Below are 21678 nucleotides of genomic sequence, written 5' to 3' on the forward strand. Positions count from 1 at the left end.
ATTATGTAGAGATCTTGAACGAAAATTCTTAATTTACCCATGTTTCTTTGTTTAGTCAGTAGCGCAAATTTTATACAATTCAAACTGCTAATGTCATCGTCACTTTGAGGTTATATCTGTTGTAAACACGTTAATATAACGTATTAATTTGTTAATGATTGAGAAACCTTATACCTAATAATTAAATTATGAAACCTTAGATTCATTGCTATATAACTATTAATATGTGGCGACGATATTTGCTGTGGTTTGCTCAAGAACATGTTGATTTTCGTCATGCAGTAAGTTCTGCCAAAACTTTTAAAAACATCAGATTTTTTATAACTTGTACTTATTAACAATTTTGTTTATTTGCAGGAAATGCAAAGCATCCTATCGATGTACAATATTCCTATAAAATTTATTGAAAAACCATGTATTCAGAAGCCCTATTGGATAGTGGAATTTCCATCAGATGAATGTGTTAAGAAAATTACTTCACGCTCTGTATTGCTCAAAAACTGTATAGAACTATGGTCTAGGGCTAAGACGGATAGACAATTACACATAAACTTGAAGAAAGCTTGGGAGAATACTTCTAGTAAATGGATAATTCCTGAAAATTCTGACAGCGTAGCAAGTGATACACATATATGTCCTAAAGATTTAATACAGACATGCTGTGACTCTGGATTGTCCTTCAAAATTGTTGTGGAGACATTTTGTAAGCATTTCACTATGAAGGAAAAAGTTGAGAAAATTGAGGTGAGGCTAATAACCACATAACTTTCTTGTTACATTAGTGAATTAATCACTTTTACTTGTAAATGTCATATTTATGTAAGTTACATTGGTGTAGATTCTGGCAGACACCAAATTAATTTTAATTTAGTTTGCAAATTGTTAAACTAACTATCTCTATCCTGCACTTATTGTTAGAGAAGATTAGCATTATGTTTATAACTCTCAATTCAAATGAATAAGTTTGTGACTGCCAGAATTGGCATTATAGCCTAACAATATGTTGAGTAGAGCAAAAGTCATATTTGAAAATTATCTTATTTTTAGGCTTACTTAATTTTTTAATAAAATTGGTACCTGTCATATACATAAGTTTAGGTATGTGGTAGGTATTGTGGGTAGATACTTGTTTCTCTTATTGACAAATAAGATTAGTTAAGTAGTGGGTAGTTTTGGATTGACTCATTGTATTTTGCTACACAGCTCAATAAACATGCGATTACCAAATTTAGTGTTTTAATGTGAATTAAGAACATATTAGTACCCTTTTTAGAATTTCAGTTATTTACCTCTAGAGGGTCCTGTGAAGCTGAAGAACCCAGATGTGACACTGTTGTATGTAGAATTTTATGGTGTGGATCCTAATAATGTTCCCGAGCAACCACATGATGTCTTCTTTGGGAAATGGGTAAGGATAAATTATTATTAGGATTAACAGCCATCTGTGTTCCACTCCCACTGCAGGGCAAAAGACTCTCTTCTTTTTTTCACTTATTTAGGAAAATTATATTGTATTTAATTATTTTAACAGTTCAAGCTTCTGCTGTTTATATCTTCTTTAATACTCAATTTATAAAAACAATTTAAAAAAGTAAAAAAAAAGAAATATATTTATTTATGTATTTTATTTTTACAGTTTTACATTCAGCCAAATAACTTAATTAATTTTAGTATATTTCTTCTTTTTCTTCTAATTCATTTGGACATGGAATCATGTTCGGATATAGGGCTCGAATAACAGATTTCCACTCCTCGCGATCTTTTGCGGCCTCTGTAGCTTGCTCCCATGACATGCTGAGAGTTTTCAACTCTCGGTCAACCAAGCGTCGCCAGGTCTCTTCACTTCTTCTTTAAGTAAATTTAATAAATACATGTTTTTTTAGTTGAATTGTTAAATTTAAATGTTGTAAGTCTAACAGAAAGCTTGGTAGGTACTTAGTTCATCTTGAGAAGGATGTACCTCTGGCTACCCCATTCGGGGTATAATTGTGAGCTTATGTACGTTAGAAAATTAGATCATTTTTAATTATCTGGAAAGGCATGCCTAACATCCCACTGGCAAAACAACATAACTGCTTATGGTCAAGGGACCGATCGCATGTTAGTTGAACAAAAAAAAATAAAATATATCGTTAGGTGGCAGATGGTCAACGTGACTTGATCCAGCAGTACTCGCTAAAGAAGCGTCAGTTTATTGGCAACACCAGCATGGACGCGCAGCTGGCTTTCATCATGGCCAACCAGGCCCAGGTGCGCGCCGCGGACTTGCTGCTCGACCCCTTCGTCGGCTCCGGGTCCTTGCTTGTCGCCGCCGCACATTTTGGAGGTACAACAGCTTTCCTTTCTTTGTATTACTACAGCCCCCGCGGCATAGCAACCGTATCGCGCGCGGCGTGAATTATGTCGAAAGCTTCAACCAATACAGTATTTTGATATTACTATAAATTGTAACATTTGCACACTTTAGTTTATCGGTAGACTTTTGAATGTATTCTAATTGATTAACATGTTTCAAGCAAATAAATATTATTTTTTTCTATTGTAACATCACTTTAACGTTTATCTGGGAATACAGCATTTGCTGCGTCTATTGGTCGAAGTCGCCGATTACTGTGCCGCGGGGGCAGAATACCATATTATCTGTGGAAACTATATATAAGGTTTTTAAAGTGTAATCAAAATTACATTCATGCATTATTCAATAATAATCAGATTTTAGTCACTTCTCAAGGTGTTCAAACAACTCAAGTTTTTACGTTTTACTCGTAACTTGACCAGATAAGAGAGAATGTCTATTGAAGCCGGAGTTATTGAGTAATATTCTTATTGATTGATCTTTATTTTAAGTCAAAAATAATGTACTATTAAGAAAAAAAAAACAAATGTTATACACTATAAGTTAACTTATGTAAAAAAGCTGTGAAATGTGAAATAACAAATGACGTAAGCGTCACCCTGTTTTACAACGTTGTGGGTCGCAAACTTTGCTACACTACACAGCAATTAAACATTTCTTCTCACTACTTTGAATTAAGAAGTCTCATCTTTCTATATTTCTACATCAATATATTATACTGATTTTTCACAGGTTATGTTTGGGGCTCGGACATCGACTTCATGATGCTACACGCTAGGACGCGGCCCACGCGCGTCGGCCAAAAGGTAACAATGTATGTATTGCGGGTAGAAGGAGGCTTTACATTTCACAATTTGTCCAACCCACCAATACAGGCTGTTAGTGACATCGTAACGAAAACTTTGAAGGATAATTCGGACCATAATTCTGGTAAAATATCAAGTCGAATTTTCCGTCGCGAAAGTACAGAACTGAAAATAATTTAAAAAATCAATAAGCGTGAATTTTCGGCGGAAAATTCCACTTGATTTGATATTAACTCAGAATCGTGGTCTAAACCATCCCCCTCAGTATTCGTTATGGTGTCACTAACACCCATACATACTTGTATGGCTGCCTGTACGTACTTGTGCGGGGTGTAAGTGACATCGTAACAAATACTGAGGGGGATGATTCAGCTCATTATTCTGAGTTAATATCAAGTGGAACTTTCCATTTTTTATGTATAAATTGGCCCTGATTCCTGCAGACACCTAATTTTATGTAAGAGTTATGATTGAGCCGCCAAAGGCCCCTGACATGGCTTATATAATGACTACATACTTACATCAGTAAATAGTAACCGTGATCAACGGCTTAACGTGCCTTCCGAAGCACAGATCATCTTACTTTCGGACAATCAGGTGATCAGCCTGTAATGTCTTAACTAAACTAGGGTTCACAAAGTGATTTTTGTGTTATGTCCCCACTGGGATTCGAACCCGGGGCCTCGGGATCGTAAGCCCAACGCTCAACCACTGGACCACGGAGGCCGCCTCATATAGGTGCCCCTCTTTGCCCCTTATAGGTGCGTACGAAGGAGGAGAGTATTCGCGGGAACATGCGACAGTACGGCTCGCAGGCGCGGTACCTCGACGTGGTCGTGAGCGACTTCTCACGTCCCCTCTGGCGGGACTCGCTCCTCTTCGACGCTATTATCACTGATCGTGAGTTGGAATATTTTCAATATTATTTTATAATATTAAAGACCTTCACGAAGCGCGTGGCCAATTGTTGGTCAGCAAAAATTTTGTATCGATCGCCATCGACTCGCAAAGAAGAAGGCTGTTCATGATGTCTGCAATGTGCTAAAAAAAAATATTTAAGAGCCACGCTCTGGTCGGTGTAGCATTCTCCATGCTGCTTTTTTAGGGAAAAATAGAGCAGTGGTTTCCATCTTGCCTTCTGTCCAACTCCATTTCATTATGAAATGAAAATTTGTTGTCATAAATGTGGTAGGTATATAGATGGAAGTGATGTTTTTAGCTCTCAACATATTTAGTCATATTGTGACATACTATAATAATTTCATAAGATACTTACAAAATACTAATCTAAAAAAACACCGAACACCGAATTTGTTGAAATTGGTTCGGAAGGACGTACATTAACCAAATTCAAGATGTCTTTGGAAAAGGTAATCGTCTGCGGAAATGAAAGAAGGAAAGAAAGAGAAAGAAAGAAATATTTATTATTTTCGGACATCACAGACACTGCCTGTCTGTAGATTAAAAACACAGGAAAGAAACTTCACGGAAAATAATATAAAAAAATAACACTAAGATTAAAAAATATTAGAAAAAAACAAAACAAACCAAAACAGTATTCATAAATGCAACCCACTGACGGCCCGATCATCTGCGGTGGCGTCCGGGATAAAAGGACCTCGCTCGGCATAAGTCGCGGCGTGAGCCACGACGCTGATATTCTGCGGGCCCTGTAAATGCAACTTAGCTGCTAGTTTTTACACGTTATAAGCACCCATAACGTGCTGGGAAGGTGAACAGTATACTTGTATTTTCCCTCAGCCCCGTACGGTGTCAGAGAGCCAGCGGAGAAGATAGGCATCGAACGCGAGAACTACACGCTCTCAGAGGACCAGCTGCCGAACCACATCCCTGCCAAGGTGGAGTATGGCCTGCCGCATATATACGGCGACCTGCTGCACTTCGCGGCGAGACACCTGCGGCGGGGGCGGAGGCTCGTGTGCTGGTATCCGCTCGTTAGGTAAGGGTCACCCCAAAACCGGTCCACCACTGTACGCGCCAAGGTCACGGTCTGCGCTATAGGGATTGTGTAGTCTAATAGGAAATTGGCGGGGCGTAACCATGGTAACCACGATCTCGAGCAAGTTGGTGGACGTAACCATGGTAACCACGATTTCGAGCAAGTTGGTGGGCGTAACCATGGTAACCACGATCTCGAGCCAGTTGGTGGGCGTAACCATGGTAACCACGATCTCGAATGTCTAATAGCGTAGATTTTCCCGATCTCGATGCGCGAGCCCGTGACCTTGACGCATCAGGCTGGATGGATTTCCTAGTATAATAACCGCTGTACAAAAATCTCTCTGTTACATAGACACTACATAATAGGTACTGTTGCCGAACTATCGACAGTTTGATAATCGATGTTTGATCTTGGAAATCATCGTTCAGCACGGCTAATATGCGCACCGTGATAAAATTTTCGATCGATTCAATAAATTTTGTCGAAATCGATAAGTTTGTTTTTTTCCTTAAAATGCGTGCCACGTGATTTTGATCATATTTTGACAGAACATGACTTATTTGGGTTCATATATTAGCACCAATAGATAAAACGTCATAATTATATCGTCAGAATCGATAAACGGGCTGAGGTAAACCTAGCTCAGCCGCTGGTGGGGAGCGGAGAGTTGCCGTTCTTTCATCTTCATCATCAAGAGCCACGCTCTTGTCGGTGCAGCATTTTCCATGCTACTTTTTTAGGAAAAATGGGGCAGTGATTTCCCTCTTGCGGTTCTTTACGTAGTATTAATCCTTATTGTAGCTCGCCGATCTTTAAATTCCCCTCCGCCGCACACTTCACCCCCTGAGGTCGCACCCTCCAATCGCGTCGCGTCTAAACCGACGCTACCGCAACGCGCACGCGCGCCGGCCGCGCGGTCCGCGTCCGGCACGCTGATTGGACGGCGCGAGATTCGGCTCCCCGCTAGATTCCGTGTTTGAATGTACTTGGAAATGGTTGACTCTATTCTGATATAATTTTCTAATTATCCGTATTTTCTAAATCTTATGTGAGAGACTGTGTTAAATAATATTGTTTTGTTGCTCCTAAATTAGAATCACTAGTGTTACTGTGAAGTGTACCTCTCGTTTGATAATAAACGCGGACCTTTCGTATTACCACCTGGACTTTTTCATTCTGCCACCCTGGAGAGACCGTGAGGAACTTCACGCACCGAACCCCGAACTCTACCGACACAGAGCACCGTGTCACAAATGGCGCCCAACGTGGGGCTCGAACCCACGACCCTGAGATTAAGAGTCTCATGCTCTACCGACTGAGAGCACCGTGTCACATTATTCTATATCTCGGGCCTATGGAGTCCCGGACTTTTGGAACGCGTGCTTGGTGCCAACACGTAGAGGCCCCTTAAGACAATTTAATCTAAACGTGGTGTGACACCAACCGGCGATTATCCCCGTATGCACTATGGGAGTTTATGGAAACTTATTATTTTCAGAGAAGAGTACAAAGAAGAGGATCTACCGTCTCACCCGTGCTTGCGGCTGGTGGCCAACTCCGAGCAGGTGTTGTCCAAGTTGACAGCTCGGCGGCTGCTGACGTACGAGAAGATTGACGACGACGTGCCCGCGAGTGTCGACCGTAACGGAGGCGCGCATAACTTCAGGTACATTAACAGAGATCAGAATCATTTATTCAACGTAATTGGGTCGTGTACAGTCATGAGCAATATAATGTACCCACTTTAGGACTCTGTCGCACTAACATATTTGACATTTAGTGAGACTTACAGTTCAATAAGTCAAAAAAGTTAATGTGACATGGTACCAAAGTGTATACATATTAATGCTCGTGACCGTACTAGGATCAAGATAAATTATGAAATTCTGATTGATTACTAAATAAAGTCAGATTTAAAACTAACGAAAATCATTTTCTTTATTCTATTTAACTTATTTGTGAATTTTAATCAAGAAAAACGTAATAATAAGTCCGACATTTTATCACTTTTTCGATGACGTGACAGTGTGCTTTTTCATACAAATTCCATAGTCATTTCGTGTTTTGACGTTTAGTAAAAAGTAACTGATTTGACTAATTGGAAACTAGCCTATTATGGATAAACTTGTTGAAGGTCAATGTAACATTTTGAATTTACGCCATTTCGCAAGGTGTTTTAGCTGAGGAGAAGAAATGACAGGAAACTGCAACAGCAACACATCTTTTAAACTTAACTAATACTTACTACGTACTTTATTTCATATGTGAGATAGATAACAACAGAACCGTGGTAGCCCAGTTGGTAGAACGCTTGCCTCTCACTTTGAGGTCGCAGGTCTCAATCAATGTATGTCGAATTTCTTTATAACGTCTTGAGGAACCCACATACCCGAGAAATGCATTTTCGGAGGTGTGCGACCTAACTTGTAGTCGGCTGGTGTTGCCTTCGCGGGTTGGAAGGTCAGACAGGCAGTCGCTTCTGCAAATGGGTCCTGTCAAATCTTCAGGTTACCGAATCTCCACGCTCAACGCCCATCCACTGGACCACGGAGGGCGGAATATTTAAAAATTCAAATATATTTATTTCGTAAACTAGTCCATATTTAGTTAGTAACATTCTGTCAGGGAGCTCATAGAACACTGTTTCTGTGATAAAGTCACATAAACTCTTTATGTTTCACTTTCCTTCCACCGACTGTAATTGGAATACCATTGTATTTAAGTCTATAAATTATGTAATACAAACTGGATTAAAAGAAAAGAAAGGAAAACATGAAACAGTAGGACTAGGGCCCTGTGCTGGGAGGTTTTCTGGCCACGTCTTTCCCTCAGCGTTACAGATTCCGATGTGGTAGTAGTTTTACAGCTAGTTACATAATGGTGCTAATTCCTGTAAATACCATCTAATTTTATTTTAGGTTATATCTGTCATTTTCTTATCCGCCGAAAAGGAAAGGGACGGGTAATCGACAAGCATAAAATTTATGGAACACACGTCAATTTTAAGCACAAATCTAAAACAACCGTTTAAAAATTCGCCCGGGTTATTCATTTATTTACTCATTCTTCCTAAAATTAAGAGCTGTCAATCATCCGTCCCTTTCCTTTTCGGCGGATAAGAAAATGACAGGTATAACTTAAAGTAAAATTAAGAGATGTCTGCAGGAATCGGGGCCATTATGTAATTTAATTATGTTTGACGTTCAAAAAGCGCTAACTTTGTAAGCCAATTTTGAAAAATAAATATTTTTGAATTTTTTTTTTTTTAACAAAAAGCTTAACGTAGTATTAGTAACAGATTCGAAAGACGACAACATATTTACTGATGATATATTGTTATTGTTTACAGAGAGAAATACTTTTCAGTAGGCGAGGTATCGCGACGGGAACGCAAGGAGAAGCAAGCGTTAGAGTTGGCTACCAACCCCTATTGGAGAGCCGCGCGAGGTGACGTCACGTAATATTGGATAAGAATAAATTTATATATAAGGGACCTCGATGTTTTTTCTTTAACCAACGTCAACGAATAGTGTATTTGACTGGGTCAAAAATAAATTATAAAATATTACTCTAGAAATAGAAGCCAGTCTAAGATAACCAAAAATCAAAATCATTTTACGTTTCGATTTTATTTTCGAATTTTATTTATGAATTAAGTAACAATAGGTACGTCGTTGAGGAGCTCGGTGGCGCAGGGGTAAACGCGCTCGGTCTGCGATTGTTGAAGTTAAGCAACTTTCGCAAAGGCTGGTCGTAGGATGGGTGACCACAAAAAAAAGTTTTCATCTCGAGCTCCTCCGTGCTTCGGAAGGCACGTTAAGCCGTTGGTCCCGGCTGCATTAGCAGTCGTTAATAACCACCAATCCGCAGTGGGCCCGCGTGGTGGTTTAAGGCCCGATTTCCCTATCCATACATAGGGAAGGCCCGTGCCCCAGCAGTGGGGACGTTGATGGGCTGGTGATGATGATGAGGTACGTCGTTTGACAGCTTCTATTGATGACGGCTATCGATGTCTTAGAAATACCATTGCATAATTATGTTTACTACTCAACGGCATTAATACTAGCCAACCGTGGGTATAAACCTCTACGAGTGGTATTAATAAACTAATCTCAGCTTCGAGACTGCCCTCAATATCATGTCAATGTGACAGTTCTCATATAAAAACCGGGACTTGAGCATGGTCTTGAGGGCAGTCTCAGCTAAGATTGTCGTGAACCATACATAATCATGTACGGTCACGAATTATCTGAATTCTGAATCACATTCCAAAACTGAAATGTGTCATAGTTACATGAATACTTATGGGGCAAAATACCCACAAATGGGCAACATGCCCATAGCTGTCTAAATATAGGGTAAAAAACCCACGATGTTAGAATATGGGATTAGAATGTATCATAGTTACATGAATACTTATGGGGCAAAATACCCACAAATGGGCAACATGCCCATAGCTGTCTAAATATAGGGTAAAAAACCCGCGATGTTAGAATATGAGATTAGAATGTTTCATAGGTATTCAGATTTATTAATACCACCCTACGTTTACGATGTTAAAAACAATAAAAGCACTATATTATTGGTAACATAATTTATTCAAATAAATAGTCCATAAACCAAGTCTAACAATGTTCTAACGTAACGTTCATAATCCCTATAAATACGATGAGGGACTATCCAGGCTACGTTCCCCAAAAAAATAATATAGAGGGCGCTGTTCAGATTTAACGTATTACCTATTTTCTCATTGCTTGTGGTACATACATACATACATGTAGGCGTGTGGCTGAGTGAGTGACAGGTGAGTTGAGATGATTGTGTGAGAAGTAGACGAGTAACATGAGTAGTACAGAAGGTATAGAGTATAGAAGGGATGCATAGAGAAACGATAGATTGAGTGAAGGAGTGTGAATGAGTCAGAGTGATAGGAGTGAGAAGGGAAGGAGAGGGGAGAGCGGATGGCGGACGGAAAACGATGGTGGTGTAATACGCGGAGGTTAAAATAAAAATAAGTGTTTGAACCGTACTTGACTGTTTAATTGAGCAAACCCAAAATCCCACATACATAACATAAACAGCCTATATACGTCCCACTGCTGGGCACAGGCCTCCCCTCAATCAACCGGAGGGGGTATGGAGCATACGTTGGCGGAGGTGTTTTTACGGCTAATAGCCGGGACCAACGGCTTCATAATTATTCAAAAATAAAATGTATAGTTGCTTGATATATGGATCAGATAAGTATACAATTATCTCGCTACCTATATTGCTTCACTTTATTTTAATCAGAATAAAATTGGAAGATGTGTTGTGCCTGGGTGTAATAACAAGGGTCATCATTTATACCCAAAAAAAAAAATATCAAAATCGGTTCATATACGACGAAGTTATGCCCGAACAAACATAAAAAAAATATACGGTCGAATTGAGAACCTCCTCCTTTTTTGAAGTCGGTAAAAACAAACATAAAAGATGCTTATGCCTGTTATCCATGAACAGCTTACACAAAGGCAAATCGGTACAGCGCCTACTATATATTTTTTGGAAAACGTAGCCTGGAATTTCCTCATTACCATAATTATACAGTAAGAAAAAGATTACCTAATATTTACTTATATAATATAATACACATATCATAAACAATCGTGCTCAATTCTGCAGACACCAACACAATTTTAATTTATTTAATTTAGACCAATCGGTACAATTTTATACCGGTATGATAACGGTAGCGTAACATTATCAATATGTTTTATCATATCTTTACTGCTTTCAAGGCCTGTTAGATGAATTGCTTCGATGTAGCCTTTTTAACCCCTCTGATCCAAAGGGCAACCGCCCTTATTGGTTATTTACGTAAAAGCACGTGTAAAGTTGCGGTACCATTATCATACCGGTATGAAATTACCGTACCGATTGGCATTCCGTTAACTACCTTTGTATTCATTTGTAAATGAAGCTGTTAGATCTCTGAAAATAAATAAAATTAATGAAATAAAAATTTCCTATTGGCCCGAAAAACGGTACCGTCATTTTATACCGGTATGATAACGGTAGCGTAACTTTAATAGCTTGTATACCTCAGGAGGCCTAGCAGGCTATGTAAGCGCGAAAATTTCTTAGTATTGTATATTGCTTATAGAAGTGACAAGAAATAGAAAAACAGACACCTATTTTCATAAGGAATGAGAAGATTGACATAATTTGTGTGACACATTTTTTATATTCAAGTCGCGAGCAGTTCGATGCGTGATCGAGGAATCTTAACTTGTCTGTCAAATTTGACAACTCGCGCTTTTACATTTACTCGCTCTACTCGCGCCGTTAGCGTGCTAGGCTTATAGGTCTATTATATGACGACGTAAAGTACATCTATCCACTAATTTTTCGTCAATCACGACTTTTTATTCAAACTAAAATCGACCGTATTAGTAATGCACTGTGATCGTTATTTGTAGGTTTCTATGCTGATCGTGGTTTTACCGCGGAAATACAACGATCCCCCATAGACAAAATTATTGCCGACGAAGTTTAGAAAAATCGACCTTATTATTATTGCAGTGTGATCGTTATTTGTGAGGTCGTGTGCTGATCGTAGTTTTACTACGGTAAACTATGATCACCCATAGACAAAGTTATTGCCGACGACGTTTAAACATTTTGTTTGAATAAAAAGTCATGATTGACGAATGTTGGATAGATGTAATATCCTTCATATAACGAGTGGTGGGTAGCGGCGCTAGTCGGTGATGGCGAGCGCCAGCATGGCGTGTGAGAGCGAGAGCGCGGAGGCGGGCGCGGCGTTGGCGCCGGCCACGCACGCGGCCTGCGCGCGCTGACACAGCTTCCACGCCTCCTTGCGCTTGGCGCTGTTGCCCGACGACTTGTAGTGGCTCAGCAGGTTCGTCGTCACCTGTGCGATGGCGGGCTTTAATTTTTCTTTTCTTTAAAGCGGTTATTACATCACCCTGTCCACAGGGATAAATGCTTCAAGGTCACATCGATATTGGGAAAATCGAGGCTATTACACTAGCTCGAGATCGTGGTTACCATGGTTACGCCCCGATTTGCAGACTACATGATCTGATCGGCGAACCCGTGACCTTGACGCATCCAGCCCGATAGACATGGCAACGTAATAACCGCTTAAAGGCAGGCTAAGATCGTAAGAGCATACTGCCTAGCCAAGGCGGGCTTTACTGCATGTACTGTCATTTTGACATCTGTCACTTGACGCTTAGTATCTCGTGGATGATCCCTTGTCACTATAAAGCTCGTCATATCCATATTAGGATGTCGTATCAGTGGTTGCAAGTTGTCTTTGATTACTTGTCCAAATGGTTTACGGACGTAACTAGGTTTATGACTTTATTTGTGTATGTACGGATTGTAAAATGATTATAGTACCTTCATGACTTCCATGAAACCTACATGCACACACTTCCATGAAAAACACGCTATCGTAAAGCTAAACCGTATTAGACGTGGCGTGGGGGTTCTGCGCCGTGAAACACAGTGAATTCAAACAAATCATGTCATATTATGTTATAACTTGTTGGGGATAAATTATTCTTGCTTCTCAGGGAACGCTCTTATAAATCGTTTAAGGTTGAACTACATTTGGGCCCATTGCATCGCACTTTCTCCTATCTCTTTCGGTCACTCAGAACCGTCATTTGCTAGAGCGAGAAAAAGGGAGTGCCATCGCACTCGGCGCAACCGACGAGGCGCTTCGCACACGGAAGTTGGGAGATACACGCTCTACTGTGAGCAGACCAAATGCCAAAAGATCACGAGACCACAGGCGGACCACACTCCATAGTATTGTTTATGAGATAGGTTGAATGTTGATATTGATACTTGGAATTTGGGAATAATTGCGTAGACAAAGGACCTTGCTTATGAAAATGGGTTTAATTCTAGTGAGGCGCCCTCTTACAGATTTTTAAGGTATTATCATGCTAACAAGTGCGTGTGTGCAGCGTTTTTGGTTATTCAGCCCAACAAGACTAGAGGGCGTTGGTGAAGTTCTATTTTTACTCTAAAGATGGCGCCGTCTATTGACATAGGTGTGGTGGGCAACTTACCAAAAACAGTCCAAGAAGAGCCCTCATGTTGTCAGGATTCAGTTTCAGCGCCTGACTGTAGTATGACTTGGCCAGTTCCATATTCTCCACTCCGCCCTGACAGAAGTTGACAATTAATGCTTATTAGTATTGTGAACTATACAAGCGCGCTCACAGTTTATCATTTAGGTTCGGGACTTATTTGTATGCCAAGTCTAACTACACTCATACCACAGCATACCATATATAACTACACACATGCTACAGCGTACCATATATAACTACATACATACCATAGTGTACCGTATATCAGCCAACCGCTGATGCATGAGATGGTTGTGGGGCTGGTGCAGGATCAGCTCCTCGGCGCAGAAGGCGGCACGTGCGTATTCCCCTACGCCGATGTACAGCTCGCACAGCTCCTGCCATGCTTCCACGTCTGACATGAACCTAATAAGCGATAAAAGGTATGTTTTAGACTTCACTGGAGCATTTCTATGCTCCAGTACCTAGGACATTTCCTCGCCATTTGTCAATATTTTCCATCAATACGGTCTACTAACAAAACTACAGTCAACTTACTTCTTCAAGTAATCAACAAGCTCTTTGATTGCTTCAGGGATGAGTCCTAGTGCCTTGGCGATAGCAATGCGCCGCTTGCGCGCCGGCGCGTTCGTCTCGTCCGCCTTGATTATGCTGTCCAGAATCTCCAGGGCTTCGTCATATCTGAGGGAGGTATGAAGAATACAGACAGACACATTTTATTACTCACAACAATATACTAATCTATATATATAAAAAATTGTATGGTCTCTAACTGACTCACAAAATCAAACATCTCAGAAGTTTCATACAAACTTTGTCACCCCCCTTCACCCTCTTCGCAAAATCCCGCCTTAGTGAGTACCCACGTATCCTTTTAGGACGTACTTGTATGGCTACCTGTACATACTTCATACCATCTTCATATATCAAAGGAAAGGTTCCATCCCAAAATTCATGATTTTTTAAAATTATTTTTAATTCCATACTTTTGCAATGATATTAACTTGATATTAACTTTAAATAATGAGCTGAATCATCCCCTTCAGTATTCGTTACAATGTCATTAAGGTGATTCGTTTTCCATACAAAAGTTGATGCAGTGCTACAGGAAAACGGATAGAGGAATATTCTTATAAAACCGATAAATAGTAATATTTTGGTGTATTATTTTCGCAAACTAACAAAAATTTAGGGTCCGAATACGAGAAGTACCATATTTCAGACCCTCAATTTTGATCAATTCTACATTTGTAGTGGTGCAGATTACAGTGTATTTGCTGAGCGTGTAGAGGTGTCAATGTTAGTTTGTGTGCGTGATAGTTTTTTTTTTCTCTAAAGGCTTTGACTACTTGACAAGTGTAATAGAATGTCAGTGACAATTTATAAAGAGATTTTGTATGAAGAGAATAAATATAAGAAACTTAAATAAAAAACTAAAAATACTACAATCTGAGAAAAGGAAATTGGAAAAATATTTCTGTTTTAACGCATATTATTTAAACATTTTTAAATAATGGGTAAGTACCGTGTTTTAAAAGAGGACATATATTATCATAAAAAATCAATACATAAAATGAAATGGCTGTATGGGCATAGTTCCCTTTGCCTTACCAAATCAAAAAAAAAGTTGTTGCATTTGCCGGCCTAAATAGTAGGTAATCATTTTTAATTAATTGTTTTTCCATCCAACATACAGATTTATTTATATTCTCTTTGCCGCGGACTTTTTGGTGGAAACGGGAACGGGAAGGTTGATTTCTTCGTTGAATAATCTAAATAATCAATACGAAGTGGTGTTTTGTGGTTAATGATCACATTAAGTTAGTCGGAAAACATTCCCGATAGTATTATTAAATCGGAATATTCAATAAACAAAGTGTACCTATCTATTTTCGCTTTGCGCCAACAAGCCGCTTACTTCGTTTGGGGTTCGGAGTAGGAGTCTGCTCCGAGGGTGGGGGCTTAGGTTTCATCATTTCATTAATCATCATCAAGAAAAAAAACACAAGACATGGCTGTATAGGCATAGTTCTCTTTGCCTTGCCCTTTGGGAAAAAAATAAGATAAATTTTGAAATTCTTATGTATAATAAACCTCAGAACAATAACTAAAGCATAGAAGGAAGGCTAAAATAGCAACAGAACTCTATAATTCTGCTCTACTTTATCTTACGGAACCGGCGTAATGTTAGACAAAGACGCATATACAAAAATTGTTTCGTAATTTCGTAGGTTGTCACAAGTTTTTCAATGCCTAGTGTTGGGTTTCACTTTAGTAATATGTCGATAAAATTAAATTTACTTACAATTAATGTCGATAATTTTTTTTACAAGATTTCTTTTTGTAGGACGCAATTATCTTCTTCTTGATGAAAGGAGACTCTGTCTCTGATAGGTAAGTATCTAACCATTTTTGGATTATATTGGCCCCGATTCCTGCAGACACCGCCTAATTTTATTTTAAGTTATATCCGTCATTTTCATATCCGTCGAAAAGGAAAGGGACGGATGATTCACAGCTCTTAATTTTAGGAAGAATGAATGAATAACCCGGGCGAATCAAAAAGGTATGTCGCTGGTATGCAATCCGTTTGACGTGCTGTCTACTTACCTGTGTCGGGTTATTGACTGATGTAGAATTTTTAGACGGTTGTTTTAGATTTGTCCTTAAAATTGACGTGTGTTCCATAAATTTTATGCTTGTCGATTACCCGTCCTTTTCCTTTTCGGCGGATAAGAAAATGACAGATATAACTTAAAATAAAATAAGATGGTATTTACAGGAATTAGCACCATTGTCTGGTTTATATTAGTTTGGAGCTGCAGCTCACATTCAGGAAGGAAAGAAAATAGCCAACTGTTATCGTTTCATCGGTAAGTATTTTGTAATATTCGAATTTATTTATGATGTCATCCGCCGTGCACTGGTGTTGATCGACGTGCCGTGCAAATTGGAACCGCCGGGTCTAAGCCGCACAGACGGTAAGAGGCCCGATGGGCTCACGCTCATACCCTAGGAGAGGGAGCGTGCTTTATTGTGGGACGCGACCTGCGCTTGCAGGTTTGCAGCAACGCACCTGCCCCGTACTACTCGAACCGCAGGGCCGACTGCCGAGTGGGCCGCTAGCCAAAAACTGGCGAAATATGGGAATTTAACGCGGACCCACAATTTTGTCCCTTTTGCCGTCGAGACTTCGGGTGTGTGGTGCTCGGCCGTAATTACCGTTTCATCTGTCTGATCTATAATGTTCAATGTAGGAATAGCATCGTCTCGAAGACGTCTCCACTTCGAATTAGGAACACACATAAATGAATCCGCAGTAAAATGTTTTGAGCAAATACGGCTGTACTTATTTGGAATCCAATTTCGTCTATTAATGTGAATTATCCATTCTTTCTCTTTGTTATCGTCTACAGGAAATCTAAAAATTAAAAGTATCGATAATTTTAGTACATCACTATGGACAATCAACATAACCTCAAATCAATTCCGTATTCATCGATGAAACGTATAATATAATGGATATCTCAAATATTTTATGCTACAAATCTATTCAGCAAAACATATTACTTTCCTAAAATTGTTCAGCAGTTCACATTTCACTAGAAAATTACAAAAAACTTACCGATAAAACGACAGAAGTTGTTGGCTATTTTCTTTTCTTCCTGAATGTGAGCTGCAGCCCCATACCACACAAGACATAATGTCACAGAGTCGAGACACTCAATTATTTGATATAAATAAAAGTTTCTTTCCATTTATTTGGAAAAATATCATTAAATTATCACTTAAAACAATCTGAACACAAGACACTCGTAAACAAAGTTAACGCGACCGTGTCAAATAGTTCGGTAAATATAAGTAAAATCTTCTTATGTATGTTACTATGTATTTGGCCGAGTTAAAATGAGTCCAATAGGTCCAAATGACATTTCATGTTGTGACAACCTTGGAAAAAATGAAGCAAAGAGCGAATCATTTGTCCTTTTCTCACTCATAGTTTGTGTCGTAAGCTAGAAGAGAGCCGGTTTATAGTTTCTGAATTCTTATTTTAGCCTTCCTTCTATGCTTTAGTTATTGTTCTGAGTAATAAACAAACATCACAGACGTCATAACAGATCCAAAACTAACGAAAATCTTTTTTCTATTTGACTTATTTATGAATTTTAATCAAGAAAACGTGATAATAAGTTCGACAGCAACCAGTTCAGGTCCCTGAAACAGCCCATTTCAGGCCGCGTATATATGGAAATACTACTTCAATACGTCCCAGCCTCGTCTTTTTTTAACGTCCTCGTTATAAAAAGACGTCCTAACCTGAACTAACTAACCTAACAATAAACACCACGCGTAAATATAAGTCCAGAAATGCGCTGCAAGTCGTCTGGACTGGGCGCGAAAACAACAAAGAATTCGATTAGCTGCTAAGTGTCCCGCATGCTATCACCAGCTGTCACTGACATACGAATGAAGTCCCGCGGATTTTATTGGAACTAAATGACAAGTCATAATAATTATATGCGGATACTGCGACATCAGCGCCGTGCTTGCGGGACGTCCTGAAGCGCTATTACATCTTTCAAACGCGATGCGACAAAGTTTGAACCGACGCAATTTAGGAAAAATCTACCTTATTATTACTGTACTGTGATCGTTATTTGTAAAATCATACAATACATATACACAATTCTTTATACACAATATAATTATTATGACATATTGTGGACTTTTCGGTAGACCTACAAAAAAGGAACAATTCAACCATACGTTGTTTTGTTATATCTTAATGGGCTCAGGCAGTGTTTTCGCCGAAAGCTCCAAGTCGGCTATATTTGTAACGATAATTATGTTTGACATTCATCATCATTTTTTGAACCATTTTTTATAAAAAAAATACTTGTATAAATTATATACCCTAAAGCACGCCCATGAATCACTCTACTCATTGGTGAAAACCGTATGAAAATCCGTTCAGTAGTTTTTTAGTTAGCCGCATGTTCACTGATGCGATTAATGCCTGTTAGAATTTTACAAAATAAAAAATACGGAAATTACGGAAGGTACTTTAGTGCAAAGTACATTATTGTATAATTATAATATTATTGGTAAAAGTGATACTTTTTGGAAATTCCGTAACAAATAGACGGGTTCGCCAAATTCAATTGTAAAAAAAAATACAAAAAGTAAAAACAATTAAAACATGCACTTGGGTTTGAACCGTGAAACTTAAGAATGGCGGCGACTGCTTTACCAAATGCGCCATTTAGAAGTTAGAAGTAGACTTCAAATTATGCATCTCTTTTAATAGCTAACCTAGTTCGCATGTGTGTGTGACAGCTTCGTGTTTGTACACAAATTGAAATGACACCAACTTTTGATGCAATGTTTCAATATGATATCTGCAGTAAATACTTCAAAATTGTAGCTTAACTTAAAGATAATGTATGTAAGATTTCGCCACCTAACATTTCACTGGGTCAGAACTCAACACTAAACGAATAAATGGAAAAAAATACGAAAACTGCAGAAGTAACGCCATCTGCTGACGCAGCGTTACCTAGCTGACTGAAACGTATCACCTGTATATGTATAACATTTCTCTGTATAATTTTAATAGTGAGGTTTCAATATGTGGTTTCACACCAATGAAGTCGCAGGTAATAACTAGTAACTTATATAAATAACTACTTATAGGTCTTAAGATTTGACTACCTATTTTTTTTTATGAGACTATTTGTAGATTTGGGAAGTCATCATGAAGTATCCTTGTATGTACATATGTAACGTTTTTAATACAAAATAAGAATAGTAAAATATAAGTCGTCCAGCACTAAACCTACTTCTCTTCAGCCTCGAGGCGCGCGGCGCGGTACCGGCGCACGCGCAAACTGTCAGGGAACTCATCGTTTAGTATATTGATGCAGAAGTCCGCAATGGAATATTGGTGACAATCCAGAGCCGCGAATATCACCTGTTCCAACAGCACATATTCTGAAAACAATAGAAAAGACAGAACAGGTTTTATTGTTTATTTAAATGTAATCTTTTAAATAGTGATGCCAGGTCAGGATATGTTCTTAATACTAATAAAAAAAAACATTTTTTTGTATCTACTATCTACTTTTTTTTGTACTAACTTTTAACTCCTTTTGTTATTCCTTTTTGTCTTTTAACTACCTATTCCAAATTCTACATGCATGTTAATAACACAAGTTGTGCACGTCTGTAATTGGTGCAAGCACTAGCATTCGCCTATAAGGAAGTTACATTAACTGTTGTGTGTCTGTACTGTTGATGTGCCTAATAAATGAATAAATACTCAGAGCACAATGCTCTTATTTGTATGTGAAACTGTTTCATTTTTGAACTTACAATACAATACATTTTTTCAGATATGTTTGAGTATTCTATTGTTAATATCTTCATCTCTTTATGAAGTTTCTTTACACACACACACACACACACACACATTATATAGCATCACACATGTAACCCCAAACGGGTAGGCAGATGAGTACAGTATACATACACACATATTCCAGCGAGCTATGTTTATAAGCAGTACTTTTTATTTATTTAATAGTTATACCAACAGTACACATATTGTAGTTATAAAATTCACATCTTAAGTTAATTTTATAAACGTGACCCAATAACAGGTTCACAAGGCATTCACAATTACAACAATAAAATGTATATATTTATATCTCTAGGTATTATTATATAAGTATAAATAAATATGTATAAAACTTAAACAGAAAATGATCTAAATGTACTCACTATCATTGCCAAAAGCATTTACATTCACAAAATAATATTCCCCCAATTCCGAGGACCATAAGTCGATAACTTCCTCACTTCTTCTCTCGTTGCTTTCTCTCCATTTGCGGAGTAATTCTCTTGCTTCTGTAAACATTAAAAAAAATAGGTTATAACAGACTAAAACACTTTTACATGTAACTTAACCTATATACAAATACTGGACTATTTTAATAAACCAGAGCAGAATGCTTTTTTATGGACTTGGGTAACATAAATATTATGTGGAATTGATAACAATACACTATAGATTTAATTGACATTAAACAAAAAAGGAATATTCCAACTTACCACTGCGGCTCGTACTATCGCTATAAGACATTTTATAGGATTAATAAGTTTAGTGCCCTTGGATAGTTTGTTTCTGATTTGAACTTAAATAATTTTCTAGATAGTAATTTTTCTTTCGATCGACTGATTAATTTTAATTTAATAAAAAAATCAGAATATCAGCAAGCAAAAGTCAAGTAATCAACAACCAGTGTTGCCGACAGTAATTTGCTAAAATCCCCAAACGCATTGTCGAAATTCCCCACGTTTGGGGAAAGAAAAATGATAATTCCCCACATATTCCCCACAGAAATAAAACAACCAAAAATGTACCTAGGTAAAGTTCGGTCTCTGTGAGAATGCATTTCTGACGTATGTCAGATATCACTAGTGTCACATTCACTGTAAAGTTCTTTTTAATATCTATATTTTCTAATTATATTTTTCGTTACGTTGAAGAGCAAATACCATCGGCAAATACAAATACATGCATCCAAAGTTACATTGTTTATTGAATCAACCAGTCAGAAATGCATTTTCTGGGCGGCCGTTCTTTTAAGTTTATTTTTTATTTATTAAAACATGACAAAAATTAAAAAAAAAAACTACACGTTTTTTTCGCGCCAAACTTTTTTGTGCAACATTTTAGAACTCGGATTAAGTATTAAACTGCCCCCTTCTTTCTTTATTCCCTCTCGAGTAGCCATCAAAGCTACCACTGTGTCAGTGTTAAGTTTGTTTCTATTTTCTGTCTTTAGATTTTTAAAACACTAAACTTGCGCTCTACAGATGCGTTAGAGAACGGTAATACAAGCAGTAGACTTATTACGTATTTTAATTTAAATACTTTGCTCCAGTAAATATCGGCAGTATCATTCACGTTCAAGTCGAATTCTGAGAAGTTCAACTTACGGAATAAAAGGCTATCAGGGAAATCAATCAAGACTAGCAGAAATTTGATGTTAAATATCGCGTATTTGTGTTCATACTTAAAATCCCCGCATTTTCCCCGAATTGAAGCTCTCCCCACACATTCCCCAATCAGCTTTGCTTTCCCCGCAGTTTGGGGAATTCCCCACAGATCGGCAACACTGTCAACAACTCAATTTCCTTTTATTTAAGTGCCAGGCTAAGATCATAAGACCACGCTGCCTAGCTCCTCTCGTAAACATTTAATTTAAAAATATTTATGTTATTGGAGCTGTTCTTTGTTTACTATTTATTTTAACCCTGCATGCAAACCAAGATGAGAAAATTTATATTTATTTCATTTATATTTAGCCAACGGTCGTTAAGGTACATTATTAGCGATTGATTAGCGACGTTGCTACAGAAACATTATAAAAATAA

At 38.2% G+C, this 21678-nt stretch overlaps 2 protein-coding genes across 2 annotated transcripts; one reads left to right on the plus strand and one right to left on the minus strand.

Moving 5' to 3' along the window:
- The first annotated feature begins 98 nt into the window (after window positions 1–98).
- LOC126369973 (tRNA (guanine(10)-N2)-methyltransferase homolog) lies at window positions 99–8616 on the plus strand. Its single transcript, XM_050014585.1, has 9 exons — window positions 99–281; window positions 358–744; window positions 1274–1408; window positions 2137–2326; window positions 3089–3162; window positions 3924–4062; window positions 4924–5122; window positions 6624–6791; window positions 8475–8616. Exons 1-9 carry the CDS (start codon window positions 225–227, stop codon window positions 8584–8586), a joined length of 1461 nt encoding a protein of 486 aa, XP_049870542.1. The 5' UTR covers window positions 99–224; the 3' UTR covers window positions 8587–8616.
- A 1088-nt stretch (window positions 8617–9704) lies between these two features.
- LOC126369997 (ER membrane protein complex subunit 2-like) lies at window positions 9705–20643 on the minus strand. Its single transcript, XM_050014617.1, has 7 exons — window positions 20350–20643; window positions 20020–20145; window positions 19080–19230; window positions 13777–13920; window positions 13488–13644; window positions 13216–13311; window positions 9705–12041 (listed from the first exon to the last, which is right to left on the minus strand). The coding sequence occupies exons 1-7, from the start codon at window positions 20378–20380 to the stop codon at window positions 11868–11870; spliced, it is 879 nt and encodes a 292-aa protein (XP_049870574.1). The 5' UTR covers window positions 20381–20643; the 3' UTR covers window positions 9705–11867.
- Between the last annotated feature and the right edge of the window lie 1035 nt (window positions 20644–21678).

Source organism: Pectinophora gossypiella, chromosome 10 (assembly GCF_024362695.1).
Source record: "Pectinophora gossypiella chromosome 10, ilPecGoss1.1, whole genome shotgun sequence".
In the NCBI taxonomy this organism is placed as follows: domain Eukaryota; kingdom Metazoa; phylum Arthropoda; class Insecta; order Lepidoptera; family Gelechiidae; genus Pectinophora; species Pectinophora gossypiella.

Coding starts and splice junctions, on each gene's coding strand:
- LOC126369973 (XM_050014585.1), top strand. CDS start 225: ATGTGGCGACGATATTTGCTGTGGTTTGCTCAAGAACATGTTGATTTT. Junction 282..357: donor ATGTTGATTTTCGTCATGCA/GTAAGTTCTGCC, acceptor GTTTATTTGCAG/GAAATGCAAAGCATCCTATC. Junction 3,163..3,923: donor CCACGCGCGTCGGCCAAAAG/GTAACAATGTAT, acceptor TGCCCCTTATAG/GTGCGTACGAAGGAGGAGAG.
- LOC126369997 (XM_050014617.1), bottom strand. CDS start 20,380: ATGTCTTATAGCGATAGTACGAGCCGCAGTG. Junction 19,231..20,019: donor AAATGCTTTTGGCAATGATA/GTGAGTACATTT, acceptor TATTGTTTTCAG/AATATGTGCTGTTGGAACAG. Junction 13,645..13,776: donor CTTGTTGATTACTTGAAGAA/GTAAGTTGACTG, acceptor ATCGCTTATTAG/GTTCATGTCAGACGTGGAAG.